Source organism: Rhynchophorus ferrugineus, unplaced genomic scaffold (genome assembly GCF_030347505.1).
Source record: "Rhynchophorus ferrugineus isolate W39M unplaced genomic scaffold, kcgeb_rfMv2 rfM4, whole genome shotgun sequence".
Classification (NCBI taxonomy): Eukaryota; Metazoa; Arthropoda; class Insecta; order Coleoptera; family Curculionidae; genus Rhynchophorus; species Rhynchophorus ferrugineus.
In genome coordinates, this window is record NW_027472583.1 from 20,802,119 (window position 1) to 20,822,614 (window position 20,496).

Sequence of the window (20,496 nt, forward strand, 5' to 3'; positions counted from 1 at the left end):
TTTCCAAGATTAGAAAAACAACTCCAGAAATTATAATTTATTTAAGACAAAGGATAATCACACTAATGATACTATAAACCTAAGTGATTATTGTTTTATGTTATGTTTGTTGTCTTATATTTGACCAAAAAACAAAATTTATTAATAAAATATTTTAAAAAATTTGTTCTGTCAAAACTTCACTATATGATCAACCGTTAATTATTCCTAACAATTATTAAAACGATAACCTATATTTCTGTTTTTTCCCGGTGTTCCAGAAGTCCTGTGTGTTATCTATAGAGTAGGGCCTCCTAGTTTTTATAGAGGTGTGGTTTGGATTCGTGTTAACCTATGAACCTTTTGATTTCTTCGATGCCTCTTCGAAGTCTTCATTGCGGACATTATACATGTTTTATCATATATGTATATATATATATATATATATATATATATATATATATATATATATATATCAACCAATTTAAATAAGTGGTAATCGAAAGGCTCTATGCCAGGTAAGTAGGAAGAGTGAGATAAAACATCCAAATGCTGAAGAAGTGCGAAAATGGATCGATCATTGTATCAGTGTCAAATTCGTTCTTTCGTTTATCGGCTATGTTAGCAGAAATAAGGAAAAAGTTATAGAAAACCATTAAAAATAATTGTTCTCAGAATACCATTACATTTTTTGTTTGTTTACGTAATATTCTAGATGTAAGGTAGCTCCTTCTGAAATAGTTATTTTTTCATGCTGAAATGTCTTCATTTACAAGAAATATTGCCTTAATGTTCGTTAAGTTGTAAATCAAATTCCAGAGTGTTAGTGTTGTATATATCTGCATAATTCATTCTTAAAAATGAATCTATGCTATGCCTATGCGTGTAGCGACCATGTTAAATTTGATATTCCATTCGTCAATAATACCTACATAGCTATGATTTTAGTATCGACAATGTTAATGCGTGGTCTTTTGATATATTGGGTGTTTCTATATCTCATTTAGACAGAACATCTGGGAATTATGAAAACCCACTATTTATATTATTCTAAGTTTTATATATTATTGATATATACTTAATGACATTCATAAAATCAAGTCACTTTTTATAAGAATTTTTGACACTCTTCATCTTTCGAAATATCGAACTTTCTCAGAGGTTCTAAATGAGGTTATAGCTGTAGAGAGACGCTGTATAAAAATTGAGAGCAACAGGAAGACAATGTACAGATGTTATAATGCGTTGAAAACTCCTTAGCCCCCCTCTCCGAGCTCACGCCATCATTAAGGACATTCTTATTGCCGATTCCGACCATCTTATGAATATTGATTGCCAATTGCGGGTTCTTGTGCATGTTTGCACCAGTTTCGTGCGTCATCTAAATTTGTGACGTCAAAACGTCGCAATGTTACCGTATCAACTCTGAGTATTAATTTAGTTGGGCTTAGATATACAACAAAATTCTAAACTATATAAAATAATTGAACAAGAATGTTATCAAATACAATTTATTTTAACATTATAGTACATTTAAAAACTACAGTTAATTATACAGGCACAATAGTTTATAGTTTAGAGTTATAACCTCTTATCACTATTGCTTTAAAGAATTTTGCATACGTCTGACAACCGGACGACTTTGACTGGGTCATTCGTTTACGTGTTCGAAGTAATCAGGCATCCTTGTGTTTCTTTTTAAGTAGAATAAAATGAGAAGGAAAATATTCTGAAACGAATTCACAAATTGCATCAAGCAATACATTAAACATCTTGATGACGTATGTACAAAAAAAATCGAATAGACTATAGTGAAATTATATATTAGTATATAGTCTTTATGCCTTAATCTAAACGAGGTTATTTGGAAACAGTTTTTATTTTTTTAAATGTTGACCAAGAAGGGGCTGGAATTATTTCCTATACCAGATATTAATGAATATAATATATCTGGTGGTGAGACTAATTGTGTAGAAATTTTACTTTTTCACCGGCATAGCCTAACATAATTGAGTAGATTCACGGCTGCATTTTAATGGCTTACACTATTGGAAAACGATTGTCATTTTAAAAATTGTAACCGTCGCAGGCTCTCTCACTAATCGAACACTAACGGCTTGACCTCTTTTGAAGTCTATGACGTCACATATTTCGCCGATCACTGGTTTGAAACTGAGCGCTACATACGCGTAGCATTGTTTACACAGAAGCAGTGTTGTCAACATGCAACAGTATATTGCATGGTGTTTATATTATTTTCTCTATTCACAATAGTTCTCTATTCAATAACAACGTATACAATCTTTTGTAACCTATAAAGCATACTATTACCGGCTAGTAAATAACATTATAGTGTTTTAGTTATATGAATTTTAGCAACAAAAATAAATAATACAGTTTTTTATCATTTCAATATAGCTATTCGGTGTGTTTTACTTAAAATTGTTTTCAATATTTTTATTTTTAATTACAATGCGAAATCATATTCCAAATTAAAATAAATTTATTTGAAATATTACTATTACATTGTTAACACGTCGAATATAACTATTACTTCTCAACAATTTTTTCCCGTTTATTCTCATGCGTTACTGCAAATTGTTCTTTTAATGGCGTTGTCAAAGTTTCGCCATCTTTTCCACTGTTGCGAAGAAAAGCCAAAGTGACAAATCGAAAACTTTATAATGTTCTTGGGTTATTGGTGAAGGAACGGAGAAAAATGTTTAAGCCTCGGCTTTTCATTTATCCTTGTCATTTCTGCGTTGGAAATTGATTTTTCTCTATAGATAAAATTGGTTATCTTTCCTTCCTGGATATGCCTAGTGATCGGTCATCTATCGGTTATCATGTTCGTTGGAATGAAAGTAATTGTTTTCATTGTTTTCAGAAATTTTAAACACTTTTGTTTCAATTTTAGGAAATTCTCGTTTATTCATACTGAAAATATTTTAATATTCATTTCAATGTATACAAGATTTTATCGTTCGGAATATATTGAAAATATATTTTATCATTCAGTACCACTTAATCAACATTTCTGCAAATTACGAATAGGCTAGAAATTGCAACAATTGGTAAAGTAGTTCATTGATTTTAGTGATGGTTCTACAAAAATTTGTGATGGAACTTGGTGCTTTTATCGAATATTATATTTTTTTAAATAAGGTATGGGGAATTTTTCACAAATGTTGATATAAGGCTAGGCCCAAGCAGTTACAGTAATATATTGCTATTGGGCTATTGTTTTAATATTTTGAAGCTAATATAGGAATAAAATTCTTTTTTTATAAAAACCTTTAATTTAAAATTTTTTGAACCTCAACTCGCTTGAAATTTAACTTAAACTGGTACTTACCGTTTTCATATGGCTCTTCAATTTATTGCTTTATTGTCACTTACAAACGATAGGCAACCTGGACTAAGAGGGTGGTATTTATCAATACAACGTAAAATAATGTATTAGGTTTCCATTTTTGTTAGCGAATCTAGAACGCAACGTAATTGTTGAATTCTAAGGTTTTGACGTTTCTTCTCAAAAAATAAAAAAATTCCAAATTATATTATTATATTATTCAATGTATATTAACGCTAAACATGATTCACTGAAAGTTATGTTTTAATTAATACATATTGTACCAATTTTTCTCAATAAATCCTTTTTAAAGTGAAAAATAGCCAAAATGGCCATAAATCCATCTATACTTTACACCGGCGAATATTTCGCTTCGGTGTCGATGTGGATGGCCCATGAGTTTTTAAATTTAGGATTATCGTAATAAATCTACATTTTACCTTGAGTCACAATTCGCTACAGAAAATTCTTCCTTTTTGTTTGGCAAGTGACAAAGACCGCGTTGTTGAAAGTTTGGTAATACTTTATTCAACAATCGCAAACTGCTTTCTCTGTGTGAATTTGAGAATTTATTGACTTCAAACTCCTTGGAGTTCCAGCCTGTCAGCCAAGTTTCGATTTTAATCAAATTAAACAGCAAATATAATGTATGTTGAAAATCCTCTTCTATATTCCTCAATATCTTGTAACGTTATTAATATCAAAGCAGAAGGGGTTGGAAAAAAAGTCCTAGGCAATTTAAAGAACATGCAAATGTCTTTGTGGTTCGATCCTACACTGTCTTCATATACCTTAACTTTAACTCACTCTTTTAATTTGATTTTGACAATATCCTTCTTGGGTATTATTTTAGTCTTAACTAAAAATAAAATAAAATCAATAAGTGGGTAATTATTGTGTTCTATAGTTCGTTCAATAAAATGAAATAAATGATCATTAAAATAAAGTTTTTTGAGCTTTAATGTTATGTCTCATTTAGAATTTTTTATAGATAAACCCGAAAAAGCTTTGACTTTTCTCATTAATACTCAAAAATTGTGTTTGCATTGATCACAAGTCAACAGAAAAGTCCCTGACATGACACATAGATGGCGCTACTAGAATTCAATCTATATTTTTTTTAGTTAGCTCTAAACCTCGAAAGATGCTTGTATAAATTTGACAGATGTCGGATCATTAGTTTGTGAATTATAGCATTTTGAGTGAAGAAACTTTTGTTATTGTGAAAAAAATTGATAAAAAGGACTTTCGCGTGCTTGTAAACAGTACTGGTTGCTGGTTTCCGGACACTACCCCAGGAAAGTCAACCATCAAGGATTGGTATGCTTTAGACGTGGTGAAATATGGACCGAAGACGGTGAACGCAGTGGACGCCCAAAAGGGGTTGTTACTGACGAAAACATTAAAAAATCCACAAAATGATATTGAATGACCGTAAATTGAAATTGAATGAAATAGCAGACACTCTAAGGATATCAACTGAACGTTTACATCATATCATTCACGAATATTTGGGTATGAGAAAGCTCTGTGTATAGTGGGTGCCGCAGCCGCGCGAGTTCACTTTTGACCAAACAATGACGAGTTGATGATTCGGAGCAGTGTTTAAAGATGATCAGCATAATAAACCCGATTTTTTGCGTCGATATGTGACAATGGATGAAACATGGCTCCATCATTTCACTCCGAAGTCCAATCGACAGTCATCCGAGTGGACTGTACACGATGAACCCGCTCCAAAGTAGGCTGGCAAGGTCATGGTGTCTGTATTTTGGGATGCGCATGGAATAATTTTCATTAATTTCATTTCATTCCATAATTTAATTTTCATAAATCGCGAAAAAATTGCCGCATTTGAGGAAAAAGAAAGTACTGGTTCACCACGACAATGCACCGTGTGACAAGTCAGTGAAAACAATGGCAAAAATCCATCCACACACCGTATTCTCCAGATTTGGCCGCCAGCGACTATTCCCTGTTCCCACATCTCAAAATAATGCTCGCTGGGAAGATATTTTCATCGAATGAAGAGGTGATCTCCGAAACTGTGGCCCATTTTGAAGCAAAGGACAAGTCGTACTACAAACATGGTATCGAAAAATTGGAGGGTCGCTATAAACAGTGTATCACCCTTGAAGGGAATTATGTTGAATAAAAAAAACTGGTTTTGCCAAAAAAAATATTTTACTATGGTACGCCGGTGACTTTTTTATTCCAATTTTATTAATAGGAAAAAGTGATGGCTAAAAACGTCAAAATTACAAATTTACAAATTTAATAGTAGTATGCAGTTTTATTAATATGGAGAATTTTAATAACGGAACTTGGAACATTACCCTGTAAAGAGTCATATTTCACTTTATTAAAAACCTTTTCCATTGCAGCTAATTATAGTTGAAACGAAACAATATATAATAAGCAACGACAGATATTTAACAGTAGAATTTTAAAATATTGAGATACTGAGAATATTTTTCATTTTTTAGTTACTATAAATATATATTTTCAGATGGGAATGTTATTGTTTTTTTCTTCTTTTAGGCAATAAAGCAAGCTCACGAACACGTGACGGAGTCTCACGTTTATTTTAGCAAAGGAGAAGTGGATGCCAATATTAATAGAAGCCCTGCCTCATATGACCTTAATCCGGAGAAAGAACGTAAACAGTGAGTTAGTTTTATAGATTGAAAGTATAATTATAATTTATAAAATCATACAATATGTGATAATAAAACATCCCGTGTGTTAGTTGTGGTTAAAGATATTAATAAAGTTAAATCTAAATGAACCAAGTAGTGTGAGTCGTAGTGTGTATTATAGAGCGAGTCGTCATAAAATACACAAAAAAATAAGAAAGAAAATACCTTTAAAATTTCAATAACTTTTAAAATGCAAATATAAATTATATAGTCAAGGTATTCTTCGATATTATTCATTTAAACACCTGGTTATTATTGATTATTTTGTTTTAATTCGATATATATATATATATATATATATATATATATATATATATATATATATATATATATATATATATATATATATATGTATATGTATATGTGTATAATTACATTATAATTTCATAAAAAACCGAGAGGATCTCCTGTTTTTTTACTTTTAATCTTTCTAGGAATCATTTCCTTACTTTCATTGAAATCGTGTCATTAATTTATATTTATTAGATCTTGGGGTCTTGTTCGTAGAATTTATTTTTGTTATGGGTCCCTTACATGAAGTTATTTGGCTAGAAGAGGTGAGAATTATGGGCTGCTATCTCCTCTTCAGTTTTTCATACTATAATGCGCCTTCTTACACTACACTGGTTAATAATAATGACAGTGTATTGAACTCAAGAAGAATGGCTTTGAAAGGGTTGAATGGAGTTGCCATTCTTTTGTCTCTATTTTGTTACTTCACGTAACCAAAATTCTCATGGTATAACACATACAACGAAATTAACCATGCAAGGCTTATTTATAAATCTACAATTTCGACTTCTATAATGTGAATGTTTCATACAATGCTATTTGACTGCATAACAACATAGCGGCATCAATCCTAAGGACATCAACCCATCCACAGAGAACATTATATTTTACAAGAACCTTGCCCTTTGCACGTATATAAAATTGGTACCAATAAGCATTCATTAACCCTTCGAGGTCCTTTTTCATGCATTAAATAAGATTCAAAAAGTGTGTAAAAATGTTGATTTAGAACATGTGGGTATCTGGGAGTAAAATATAATACATAAATAAATAAACAAATAATTGTAAGAAATAACCATCCAAATTAAGGCAGTAACAAGATGGGGAAGACAGAATATCTTTTGAGATGGTTTCTGAGTTAGTCACTGGCCAGTCGGTGATCTTAATGCCGTGGATTATTGTTCCGAGCTCACATTAAGCAGTACGTCTAGTCCACATAATCCCTAGATGGTAAAAAAGGGACTTTGAAGTATACTTTGTAGGTTAAGAATTTTTAGGAATTAAGGAGCTCATATAAGTTTTCTGGAGAGAATAGGGCTGGCCTGTCCTAAGTGAAATCGAGCTCAGCTCTCGGTACATTCAAGGACCGTGAAAGGTGGTTTCACACTTGATGAGTATATAAGATCCACAGTAGCAGCAAAGAATAATCTTTCTTCCATAAAACGATTGAGAATGATTTAGTAGTATATAGATTTGGAAGAGATGAAGGATGAGAACAACAGCAGTGAAGCAATTCGTAAGAGGTGGTTATCAAATACTCCCAGGCATTTGGTGTAGCTGCATATATAGATGAACTGAGCATATGCGAAGTGCAGATAGAGTCCAGATCGGTTACAATACTTGCACAAATGAATAACGTAGGCAAGATTTCAACAAAAGAAGGCAATTAATATATAAATCATTGGCTTTCCGAATGATGCCATGTTGCTTAAAACTAGTTGACGTTTTGTAATCGGTACGGGATGTAACTTCAGGGCGATAGTTCAGATATTGAACCTCTTCCAATCAGATCATCTTATTTAACCAAAGGCTTATGAATATTGACTGTGAGTGCTTGTATACCAGATAGTATCGGATTTATTAGGGCTATATTGGTTTTTTTATAAATTTCTACAACTGTTGTTGATGATTTTGTCTCAAACTAGCCTTGTTGAGTTATTAAAGCCTAGATTTTATTCAACTGAATATTGTGACCAGTATCCATACTCAGTCCTACTGGACTATATAATTATATCTCACATATCGTATGCCAGTTGTCAAATGCTTATTATATAAATTCATTTGTAACAATAATCATAAGCTTATTTAGGTCATGGAGAATGAACGTAAAAATAAGGAAATCAATTCGAATTTCACATCTGCGGCATATTTTCTTGTTTTTCAGATACGAGTATAATACGGACAAGACCTTGACACAATTAAAAATAGTCCGAGCTTCAGACGGGGTCCTTCTAGGCGCTATTAATTGGTATGCTGTTCATGCCGTCTCACTAAACAATACAAATTGTTTAGTTACATCGGATAATGTCGGTTATGCCTCTGTCCTGCTTGAAAGCGAATATAATCCAGGAAAGCTAGTTGGACAGGTAGTATTAAATGATTAGAGTGATTATCATATTACTGATTATTAATTAACGATCCCTTGAAGTCATTACTTATTTATATATAGGTCCTAGTTTTATATAGTATATACAAACTATCAACGAACTCACATCAATCTCAGTTTATGTCATCATCATCATTTTAGTTTATTTTAGCTTTAATATATAACAATAATTTAATATAAATAAAATAGTGAAACAAAAATTTTATAAAAATACAATTTATTTTAACATTATAGTGCATATAATACATATATTATCGAAGGACTTAAACTACAGTTAATTATGCAGTGACAATAGATAGTAGGTTAGGGTTGTGTTTTATTAAAATTACATTAAAATCTTTTCTAAACCACCTATGATATTCCCTGGAGCTTTAATCTACCTAATTAATAATTGTATATCGACACTGCCCCAGGAAAATCAACCATTAAGGATTGGTATATTAAGTTTAGACGTGATGAAATGAGCACCGAAGACGGTGAACGCAGTGGACGCCCAAAAGAGGTTGTTAGAGACGAAAACATTAAAAAGATCCACAAAATGATTTTGAATAACCGTAAATTGAAACTGAATGAAATATCAGATACTCTAAAGATATAAACTGAACGTCTACATCATATCATTCACGAATATTTGGATATGAGAAATCTCTGTGCAAAGTGGGTGCCGCGCGAGCTCACTTTTGACCAAAAACAACGACGAATTGATGATTCGAAGCAGTGTTTAAAGATGATCAAGCGTAATAAACCCGAGTTTTTTGCGTCTCTATGTTACAATGGATGAAACATGGCTCCATAATTTCACTCCGAAATCCAATCGACAGTCATTCTGCAGAGTGGACTGCACACGACGCCCCGCACGCCCCAAAGCGCGGGAAAACGCAACAGTCGGCTGGCAAGTTTATGGTGTCTGTATATTCGGATGCACATTGAATAATTTTTACTGACTACCTTAAAAAAGGAAAGACCATCAACAGCGACTATTACATAGCATTATTGAACCGTTTGTGGGACGAAATCGCCGAAAATCGAATTTGAAAAAAAGTGCTGCTTCACTAAGACAATTCACCGTGTCACAAGTCAGTGAAAACGACGGTGAAAAAAATCCATGAATTGGGCTTCGAATTGCTTCCTCATCCACCGTATTCTCCAGATAACCACCCACCCTTGAAGTATATCTGGTATTATCATACTCAATCATATATTTATCAGTTTTTTATTATTGTTGTCTTTCTTTTATTTTTTGAATGAATATATAGCAAATATAAAATCAATACTATCTATAGGGAGATTTTGTTGGTGCTTTTGCATCTAGCAATCTTGGAGATGTATCGCCAAATATGTTTGGTCCTATATGTGTTAACACTGGCGAACCATGTGACTATCAAACCAGTACATGTGACGGAGAAGCTAAGTATTGCATTGCTATGGGACCAGGAGAAAATATGTTCGAAAGTGCTGAGATAATTGCCACTAGGTTATTTACAAAATCCAAGGTAGAGAGAGGCTTTAAATATATTCTATTGTCAATTTTAAACATTTTTATTTTCTGCTCAGGATTTATTAATCAATGATAACACAGCAAGGGAACTTACAGGACCAGTTAGATTTATCCATCAGTGGGTTGAAATGCCAAAACAGACTACCGATGTACAATTAGAAAATGGTACAACACACACTGTAAGTTAACATTACTCTAAGCATATATCTTGATCTTAATAAAATGATATAAATTTTAACTAGATTTTTTTATGTATACAAATAGCAGTATATACAAATTCATCATTTTTTTCTGTTTGATTACGAACCCCTTCTACATCAAACACTTTTATCTGGAGAACCAACAAATTTTGAAGGTGATAAATTGCAAGACCTAGTGGATGAAAACTTAGCTCAGAAATAGTCATTTTCCTGTAATACAGAATACTTTTCTGATGGCTACAATCTACAAAGTTAGTTCTGTGTCCACGTGGACGTTGAAGCGGAGTATATTTTTAAAAAAGACCAGGAGTATTGAGTAACAGACTCAAAGTAATTCTTTTACATGACAACGCTAGTCCACATATAAAATTTGTGAAGGATACACGGGGAAGTTGTGCCGACATATTTGTCAAACATCGTGCCTTCTGATTTCAATGGTTTCAGAAGGATACAGTTGGCTTGGCTTGAAATGGTTGACACATGAATTCGAAATGCTGAAGAAGTGTCAAAATATTTAGATGATCACTATGTTGCCTGAAATATGCTAAAAAGTTGTGGAAAATTATGGAAAATATTTTGATTAGTATACAACTCACCCATTATTAGCAACAAGGAACCTCCAACTACATCTTATCAAAATCCAGTTGTGGTTGAAAACATAAAGGCGAACGAGATAAAATCTAGTCACGTGACGGTCACCCTGCGTAGAAGGATTTGTCCTCCGGTAACTCTCGATAATCATGAACTCTCACAAGACGATAATGTTAAATATCTGGAAATGCATCTAGATCGACGCTTGACTTGGAAGAAATATATCGTTAATATCGTTAAAGCGTAAACAACTTGAGCGTAAAAACTGAACCAGATGTATTGGCTTATAGGGTGTAAATCCAAATTATCTTTGTATTAATATACGAGCAAATTCAATATACTGATATATGATATTATTGACGCCCTATATTTTACAATGATTGTGATCCGAACTGCCAGCCAAAGGTATTCTGAAAGAGTATCCTGTACACGAATGCACTAGCCAAACAATTAAAGGTGCGCTATATTAGTGAAGATCTAACGTTAAAAGTTATAACGTTTACTGCCATCCGAATTGATTAATAGAATAGGTTTTAGAATATCGTAGAATAATAATTAAGTTAAGTATAATACTAGTTTATAAGTTTGTAAAGGAGATCACTTATTCATGCGGTCTTTTACAGATCATTGTATAACACAAATATCATCAAATACTCATTATTGCCCATTGGGCAATTGTGAAATATAAAAAGAATAATAATAACAAGTAAAATATTCCATCATTTTTTCCAATAAAAATATTATTAAACTGAAGAAATGATCATAAAACATGAAATCCCTTAATATTTTGTTGCTCTTCCATAATTAAATGATTATTTAGGCATTTGGCGTTAGAATTCTATTTTTTTAGGTTAAAGGCTGTCTCCCAGCTATGGGCTACGGTTTTGCGGCAGGAACAACAGACGGACCTGGCGAATTCGATTTCAAGCAGGGCGCTGATACCGAAAATCCGTTCTGGGACCTCGTTCGAGACCTAATTTTTCCACCTACACCCGAGGACATCGATTGTCATTTTCCTAAACCTATTCTCCTGGCAACGGGAAGGGTAATACTCAAATCATCATTATTTCTCAGGAAAGAAATTGGTTCTATAACGCTTTACAGATCAAAGTCCCGTATTCCTGGCAACCAGATATTGTTTCAACACAAATTCTGATGCTTGGTAGTTTTGGATTGATTGGGGTTCCGGGCGAATTCACTACCATGGCTGGTAGACGATTGAGGAACGTAGTTAAAGATGCTATAATTTCAAATGGTGGTGATAATGATACTGAGGTGGTGATAGCTGGGTTAAGTAACACGTATACGAGCTATATTACTACGTATGAGGAATATCAAGTAAGTTCTGCAGCTCAAAAGCATTAAACAAAATTTTTTAAATCCTTGTGACCTATTTTTATGTTCAGCTGACTTAAAAGATTAACAGTAACTTGAGTTAGGTGTTTTATTCCTTTAGAGATAATCCGGGACTAAATTCTTTTCATGTCCCAATTAAAACGTTGATGTTAAAACTTTTTGCAACTGTTATTCATAGCGATGAAGCGACTCACAGAGCCGTATTGCCTCTATTCCATCATTGGGGAATATGTCACAAATTATTTTCTTTACATTACTTCCGAAAATAATTTTTTTATTAAAATATTACTGGCACTTTAATTGCTTCAAAATATCACTAGATTAATTGACAATTCAAAATGACACAACAGCCCTATTAACAAATTTAGTTGTGTCCTTGAAAATAATACTTATCGAACGAACAATTTTAATAAGACGTACGCTAGGTTGAAGAAATATATTGGAGTGTTTTTTTTTACTTCACGATAATATTTCAAGGATGTACTTCATATAATATCAAACATGAAAATAATTTGATACAAAACACTTGTAACACTATTTGAAGTATGTTTACGAATAACATCCTTATAGTATATTTTTAGCTTTCCGTTACAAACAAGATCTACATTTTACCAATAAAAGAGCTTAATTAAAAAAATTATGTTTAATTGTATTATCGTTCGTATTGTATAATATAGTAAATAATGTATCAGATTAGTGATGAGATTTAAATTAAAGTGTAGTAAATCAAAAAAACTTTTTACTTTTAGATATAAATTATATAATATAAATATATATAAATTATATATAACTATAGACTAAATTATAAACCAATACACATGAAAATCGTAGAAAATAAACATAAAGAACTCAGTTATAATAATAATAATATAGTATAGAAGGAATATAAAATGGATTCCAAATGGAAAATTGTTTCCAAATGTGGAATGGGATTACCAAAAATTTTAATAGAAATTAAAGAAATTCAGAAAGTTCCAAAACATTGACGACTTCACTTGATGTTTCCGAATCATCATTTCCGCATTCCAACGTCTGAACTTTTTGGCGCGCTTCGAATTTATTTAGATATCTTGGCCATGGCTGTGATTGCTAGAGCCGTAGCAGTTGCATGATATAAACCCTCCCTTCTAAAGAAACGGTCACAGGGATGTACGTAGTCGTTATGCTGTCTGAATAGCTTGCAGTTGTAAATTTTTTTTGAGTATCGCCAAATGTCCATGGTATCACTATATCGAATGTTTTCCTAAGTTTTGGTGTCTCCAGATTCCAATAGTCTACGCCTAAGAATCTCAGTTTTTTAACCACTGAATCGAACGATGTAATAAATTTGGAGGCGAAATAGTCGATTGGTTATGTTATATTTGTTCCCCACCAGCATTCGAGTACTTCAGGGACAAATTTTAAATTAAATTTGATAATGAACTTTGATAATGAATAATTAAATAGAATTTAAAATCACTCAAAATTATCTCAAAATAATATTGTTATAGATAGAACAGCTAAGTTTAACAGCAAAATGCATTTAAATCATGAAATGTTACTAATAATCTTAATGATTATCGTTAGTGGATGTTAAAAGTGTGAACCAAGTATGGTCTAGACTAACTGTTTCTCTTTTGTATTACCTTTCCCTTTGTATTACAATCCACCTATTATAGCTGTTCTCCCGGAACTGCAAGCTTTGGTCCTAATTCCAGTAGGCTGTGTTAGTTCACAGCGATTACAGTCAGGCTTTGGTGGCCTTACACCCTGAACTGTAATGCTTCTGTCGGAAATCCACGAACAAGGGGTGGTTTTCAAAGCTTGAAAGAGTCCTACATGGAATAGCTCGCTAAGGGTTTTTGAGCACCTTCAATCCACATTTGGTGTCCTTTCGGCTTCAGCTGTAATAATTTTGACTGAACTCCACTTAACTATATTAAAGAATACTTCAATTAATACGAAACAATTTCTAATCTAATGTCAATCCCTCTTCTTTTTTTGATAATTAATTTTTTTCCGGTTAATTGAATGAATACAAAAGAGAAAGAGCCTTTTAATTTTGAAGAAAGAGGGCAATATCAGTCAAGCTATATAACATTTATTTGCTGTTGTACATCCTCTATATTGTCAAATAAATGATTATATCGGTTATGCTCGATAAAATTTTTATTATAAATTATCACCTTCCTGCTGACGGTGAAAACATATGAAGCCATTTGTCAAACGTCCTCTTAACCATTGAATCGAACGACGTAATAAATTGGGATACGAAGTAAAATGAAATATGCTTAAATTTATAAATGTAAACATATTCCATAAAAAATTTTTTCGAAGAAAATACTTATAATAGAAATACTTCAAGTTACGCCGGTATGAGTAGCTGCGGTGATAGGACAGCCCTCTTGCTGATTCTATAGTCTTGGATTCTAAACCCCCGGGTCATAGTGTTAAATTCATGTTTTGAGTTCGTCTGTAAATGTGATTATCCATAGGTAAGAGTATGAAATTTAATAAAACAATCATCCCAACTAAGCCGGTAGCCAAGTTGGATAGCACTTCATTACTATTTGAACGAGAAACTTCGCCGTATTAATTAAGAAATAATATTCAATATTTTTAATTTAATTTATTTGGTCGTTAGTGATTGTTTTCGTTAATTTTTTTAATTTTAGTTTTGCTTATCGATTTCTTCAACGCTAAGGTTGTATAATTTAAAATGACTTCCAAATGCTAATAAAATACCTTTTAATTAGCGTTGGGAACTATCGACTGAAAACAGTAATTAATATTTTCAGTCAAATGCACGGTTCGACTGATTTTTGCAATTCGTGATATCAGACGAATATGAACGAATCCTTTTTTGTATAAATTGCGGGAGAGGAAAGAACGTAGATAATTGCTTGGGTAGTTAATTTTGTATGTGGTTATATTTTCCAACGGTAGTATAAGGAGACATATAAATTCATTCATAAACTAACTTTAAAAAAGAGAAGGAAAAAATAATTACTGAATACTGTTATAATAATTATACATAACATGCAATTTATTATATACTTTTAAACCTAGTAGAATTACTTTGGTATTTGAATGTTCTGTATATCTATAAAAAGAGTGGAATTTTTCTATAGGATGAAATAATACCTCACAAATATTTTATTGTATTTTAATGTGTTAATTGCTATTTTGAAATAATATACTATAATAAATATAGACAATAAAATAGAACTTAAAAACTAAAGATGTACAATAACAAAATTAAAAATGATCTGAATGAAATTGTATAAATGCTTTATTCATTATGAATGGAAATATTTTTTTAATAAAGATCGAGGGAGTAATTGAAATATTACTTATTATTGTCATAAAAACAATCACAATATTTTAGTATTTATCATTCTCAATTTTAATCTCGTACCAAAATGCTATAATATTAATGTACAATATATTGCATACTACCAATATATACAAGCAAACTACCAAAAAAAAATCATAGATTTACATGTAATATATGTAGTTTTAACATATATTACATGTAAATTTATGTAAGCATAAATTGGGTACATTTTTGTCAAGGTCGCGGCTAGGACGACAGAGCCAGAACATCAAAAATCCATCGAAGGAAACAGGTTGAACCAAAAATATTAACTAAAAGTACAACTGAAACAGTCGATAGTAAATAGTAACAAAATCAGTTTGACCGAAAAGTGACTGAAAACAGTCGACTGAAACAGTTACTGGTAAGAAGTAGTAAAATCATTCGAACCAAAAATAGCGACTGAAACAGTCGATAGTAAAAAGTAGTCAATTAGTAAACAGTCGATATGTCCCAACACTACTTTCGATGATAATGGATATATGTTAAATTCAGAGCTAAATTCTTTTCATTGTGGTAACCGTCGACTAATCGATAGTTTTGGCTTTTCAACGGCGCTTTCTCATATAAAATGAATATACTTTTATAATATATCTGTAATACACAATATTGCTTGTACCTTTAATGATTTTTCATATAGCAAGTTTCTGGTGATATTTAAACAATTTGATAGGTGTGTTTTTTGTTATATCCTTGTGTAAACTTCACCTTTGTAAAAGCTATACTTTATATATTTCCGGAATTACTTTAGACCTAATATAATACTGAGCTATGTTTTATACAATAATATTAAACATTTAAATGCTTTATAGTTCGAAATAGCCCAAAAAAATCGATATATCCATATTGTCGTTAATCGATGTTTTTCGATATTTAAAAAAAAACAATATAAAAAGAACATTTTAATTATTAATGATAATTAAATAGACCTTTAAAATAGTAACTTAATTTTAAATGTTTTTTAGAAATGTTGGTACTTTTTAAAATATTAAAAAATTATTGGTATATTTAGGTCCATATGTCGTTATTTTATATTAAATCATATTTTGCTCGGCGCACGACTCCGTTAGATCGAACAGAAGTTTATATTTCAGTACTAGTTAGCCCGATAGATGTTGTCTTGTCCGATTCATTGATAATTAAAAAATATATATTTCAGGAACACAGTGTTTATTGTAATACTTTTTAGTGCCTAACTTTGTTAGTTTTGATTTCTGTTGCGGGAACAAATAGTGCTGATGGTTTTTTATCATTTGAGCGAAGAATTTTACAATGAAGCATACATTTTAATTGGACATGGGTTTGATATTTACCAATAAATAATTAATATAAGTAGAAATTTCAATGGCTTATGCCCAACGCCTATAATCGGGAGTTGAGAGGCGAAACGCAATACAAATCCGAGGCATTGAGAGTTAAATGAGCTTTTATATTTTTAAAAGTTTAGGCATGTTAATTGAGCTTTTAAATAAATAAAAATGGTGGAATATTCTTTCGTGTATTCTCCTGGTATAACTGTTATTTAGTATTAATGATTCTGGCAACGGTTTGATTGTAAAATGGATCTGCTTTATCAGTTATTACAGCTACATTTTAGGAGGGCGGTCGAACAGCTCATTCAGCACTCAAGTTGCCACTGAATATACAATTAATGAAACTGGAACTTGCAACCTTTCACGAATCCTGCTATAGCCACATAGTTGCAGCAAAGCAAATTGTGGAATGCACTGTGGCACATAAAAAGTCAGAGGATGTTGTGATGATGTTTTTATGCTGTAATTATAATAACAACTGGCCTTTGCAATAAACTACTGCTTGTACTAGGAGGCTAGTTTTAACATAGGACTAATAAAAAATCAATTTTTGGAAACCAGTGAATGTAGTGATTCTGGTATAGGTACTAATAGCGCCTATTGCACTTGGCACTTGGTCACAAATCTAATCTCCTATGCCTTACAACGTGGACCCATAACGTTCATTAGCCCAATGGTAACGATTTTCTGAGAACTGTGATCGATTGCCGCATTATAAGTGAATATACCTTGATGATCATTAAACCGAACATGTCTATGTAATTCATTTCGACTTCTACAGATCATTCCAGAATATTAGAAAACTTGCCGTTCTCAAGGCGTGACTGAGGGAGTTGAAATTTATTTTCTTTCACGTAAAGTAATCTTCCTTGGGTACAATGAATTTACATATATTTTTTGTATTTCCCTCGAGGCAGTTGTTGAATTCGGTTTCTAATAAAACTGGAATATTTAGGAGTTCGTGGAAGATATATTAGGAAAGTAAGACGGTAGCAAAATTACATATTATAACATTGACGGAAAATCGTTAAGAACCAGTACAGGGTGAAAAGGCGTATTGATATGATATGCAGTGTGAAATATGTAGTGTGAATGTGATAATACACAGTGTGAAAATGTCAAGACGATTTATCTTATAATTATTGCCTTGTTACCAATTTAGTTGGAAGATATTAGTAATGAGTATGCCTCATTATTAATATCCATGCCACTAACTGCTCATTTTATAATTATTGAATCATTTTATGAATCTGTCATTGTTTATTAATTTTAATATATATAATCTTTATTTAGCTTCAAAGGTTTGAAGGGGCTGCTACAATATTTGGACCCCATACACATCAAATCTACCTAAACATATACAAAGGGTTAGCAGAAGCGCTCATTCAGGTAAATCTTAAATATGATTATTATTAAAATAATCTGTAATAAGTCGATTTTTAGAACAAAACTGTCGAAGATGGGCCTGTTCCAGAGGATCTCGACAAAAGCAAACTTCTGTCGTTAATTACTCCTGTCTTGTTCGACACCTCTGGCTGGTTTTGGAATTTTGGAGATGTAATTATACAGCCTCCAGCTTCTGTCACAATTGGCGAAACTGTATCAGTAACATTTGTAAGTATATGTCTGATTTAATACCTAATTAAATACAAGTTCGTGGAAAATAGGCGGTATATTATCGGATATAAAAATTTAAATATTTCTTTCTGCGACCCTTTACAGAATAATTTGAGGTAACCTATGGACAAAATTCATTTTCCATTGTCGTTGGAAACTTAATACTAACACTTCATTAGGTCTCCCTCTGGCTGATTTCTTTGTTTTATTTAGACTACTAATTAAACATCTTAAATAAAATTCAGGATCATGCACAGAAATTCAGGAAAAAAGTACACTCGAATATATTTCTGTTGCACTCTTAGTGAATAAAATACAACTGAAATATTATCTGGCCCATAAATTAATTTTAACGAATTTACAATAGGTGGTGTGTATTCGTGTACATACATTTGTAAGTAACTTCATGTTGAAGCTTCACCTACAGGCTTCAGTTTTCAGTATGGGACTTCGTCGAATTGTGAAAAAAATGTCACTACTTTTCACTACTGAAATCTTTGAATTTGTGTCGAGTTAATCGCATTTGTGGGAAAACTTACATTTTACTTCATTTTGAAGAAAAAGGCGGTTGAATATTACGGAGTCCTTTGTCAAGCTTATGGCAAACATGCTCCATCGATTTCAATATGAGAATACTGGTTTTAATGTTTTGAATGAGTTGATTTTGATACCGAATACACGAGGCGTACTAGGCAGTCATGAAAAATTAACGAGACGAGAATTTGAAGCCATTACTCGGTGAAATGCGATGATGATGAAGAGATATACAAAATGTTATTCTGCAACATGACAACTTTTTACCACATCTTGTAAAACCAGTGAAAATATACTTGGAAACCTTAAAAGGGGAAGTGCTTCCCATCCGCATATTCTCCAAACTTTGCTCCTTCTGATTAATACTTGTTTCGACATGTGAGTCACAACCTGTCTGAGCAGAACTTAACTTCGTAAGAAGATACCAAAAAATGGGTCGATATCTGGATAGCCCCAAAAGATACATCGTTTTTGAGGTGGAATTCCTTAATTGCCTCAGATGGGAATATGGAGGAATATAGACACTAGAGTAGCGGTTATTTATGGACAATACTTTAAACAAAATTATTTTTAACAAAAATTTAATCGACTTCAAAAAATAAATAAGGAACTCACTAAAAAGTAAAAAAAATAATCAAACTTAGATTTTTGACGCAAAAAAAACCTTTAAAATAAAATATGTACATAATAACTGTTGTAATATCAAATAAAAATAAACGGAAAACCTTATTCAACCAATCTACTACACGTATTTTATATTCTACTATATATTCACAATTTAGCTTAATACCTACCTAAACCTATTTATTTATTTACAATATTATTTTGACTACTTCCAACTAATCACTTTGAAGTCGGTACAAGCAACAAATTAGATTTGTTTTGTTTGTAATTATATTTTTATTTTTGTATTTTTTTGGGCTCGGCACCGACTTCAAAGTGATCAATTGAGAAGAAACAATGATTGGAAATATAGAACTATTAGATGTGATTTGAAATATGCTTTAACCAAACCAGAATAATAAAGTGTCGTTGACCCCGCCGGTAATCGAACCCGCGATCTCCGCTTGTGAGCTGAACGTTCCAACCATTACACTATAGAGGCAGTTGCCTATAGTATTTCTACGGCTTCCCATATGATACGGTTAGTGCTTAAGAGTAAACTGAACCGCTTTTGCACTGAACGAATTTGGTAAAAAAACCCTCACTAAAAACTCCTTAAAAACATTTGAAGGGTATAGTGGCCGGTCCCTGCATTTATCATCAGCTTACCTAAATAACTTCAAAGTTTATAATTAGTTGTCTGTACGCCCCCGTAATATTTAAGGAAATATCCTAACTTCTAACCGTTGAGGAGTTGTTTCTTCCGTTACATCAACTCTGAAATATCTGATTATTATAGATACAAAAATATGTGAAAATATTATCGATTCTGATTTGGATCCAATGGGACCATCTCGGAAGTGCACTCTTTCGAATAAAAAGAAAATGAAAATCGGTCCACAATTGACGGAGAAATCGGTAAATGCGCATAAAAAAAATGTGCAGTCGAAAAAAATATACTCTTTTTTTGAAGTCGGTTAAAAATACATTGTACCGATTTT

General features: G+C 32.0%; 1 protein-coding gene across 2 annotated transcripts in view; it reads left to right on the top strand.

The window, feature by feature from the left end:
• LOC143194995 (neutral ceramidase) overlaps positions 1-20,496 on the top strand; it is a 43,947-nt gene that overhangs the window by 15,044 nt on the left and 8,407 nt on the right. For both annotated transcript variants that reach the window (XM_076401825.1, XM_076401826.1), the window contains exons 4-11: positions 5,873-5,997; positions 8,207-8,408; positions 9,712-9,921; positions 9,983-10,105; positions 11,568-11,762; positions 11,822-12,055; positions 18,035-18,130; positions 18,185-18,355. In XM_076401825.1, the coding sequence (XP_076257940.1) occupies positions 5,873-5,997; positions 8,207-8,408; positions 9,712-9,921; positions 9,983-10,105; positions 11,568-11,762; positions 11,822-12,055; positions 18,035-18,130; positions 18,185-18,355 (1,356 nt within the window). The remainder of the gene's footprint in view (positions 1-5,872; positions 5,998-8,206; positions 8,409-9,711; positions 9,922-9,982; positions 10,106-11,567; positions 11,763-11,821; positions 12,056-18,034; positions 18,131-18,184; positions 18,356-20,496) is intronic.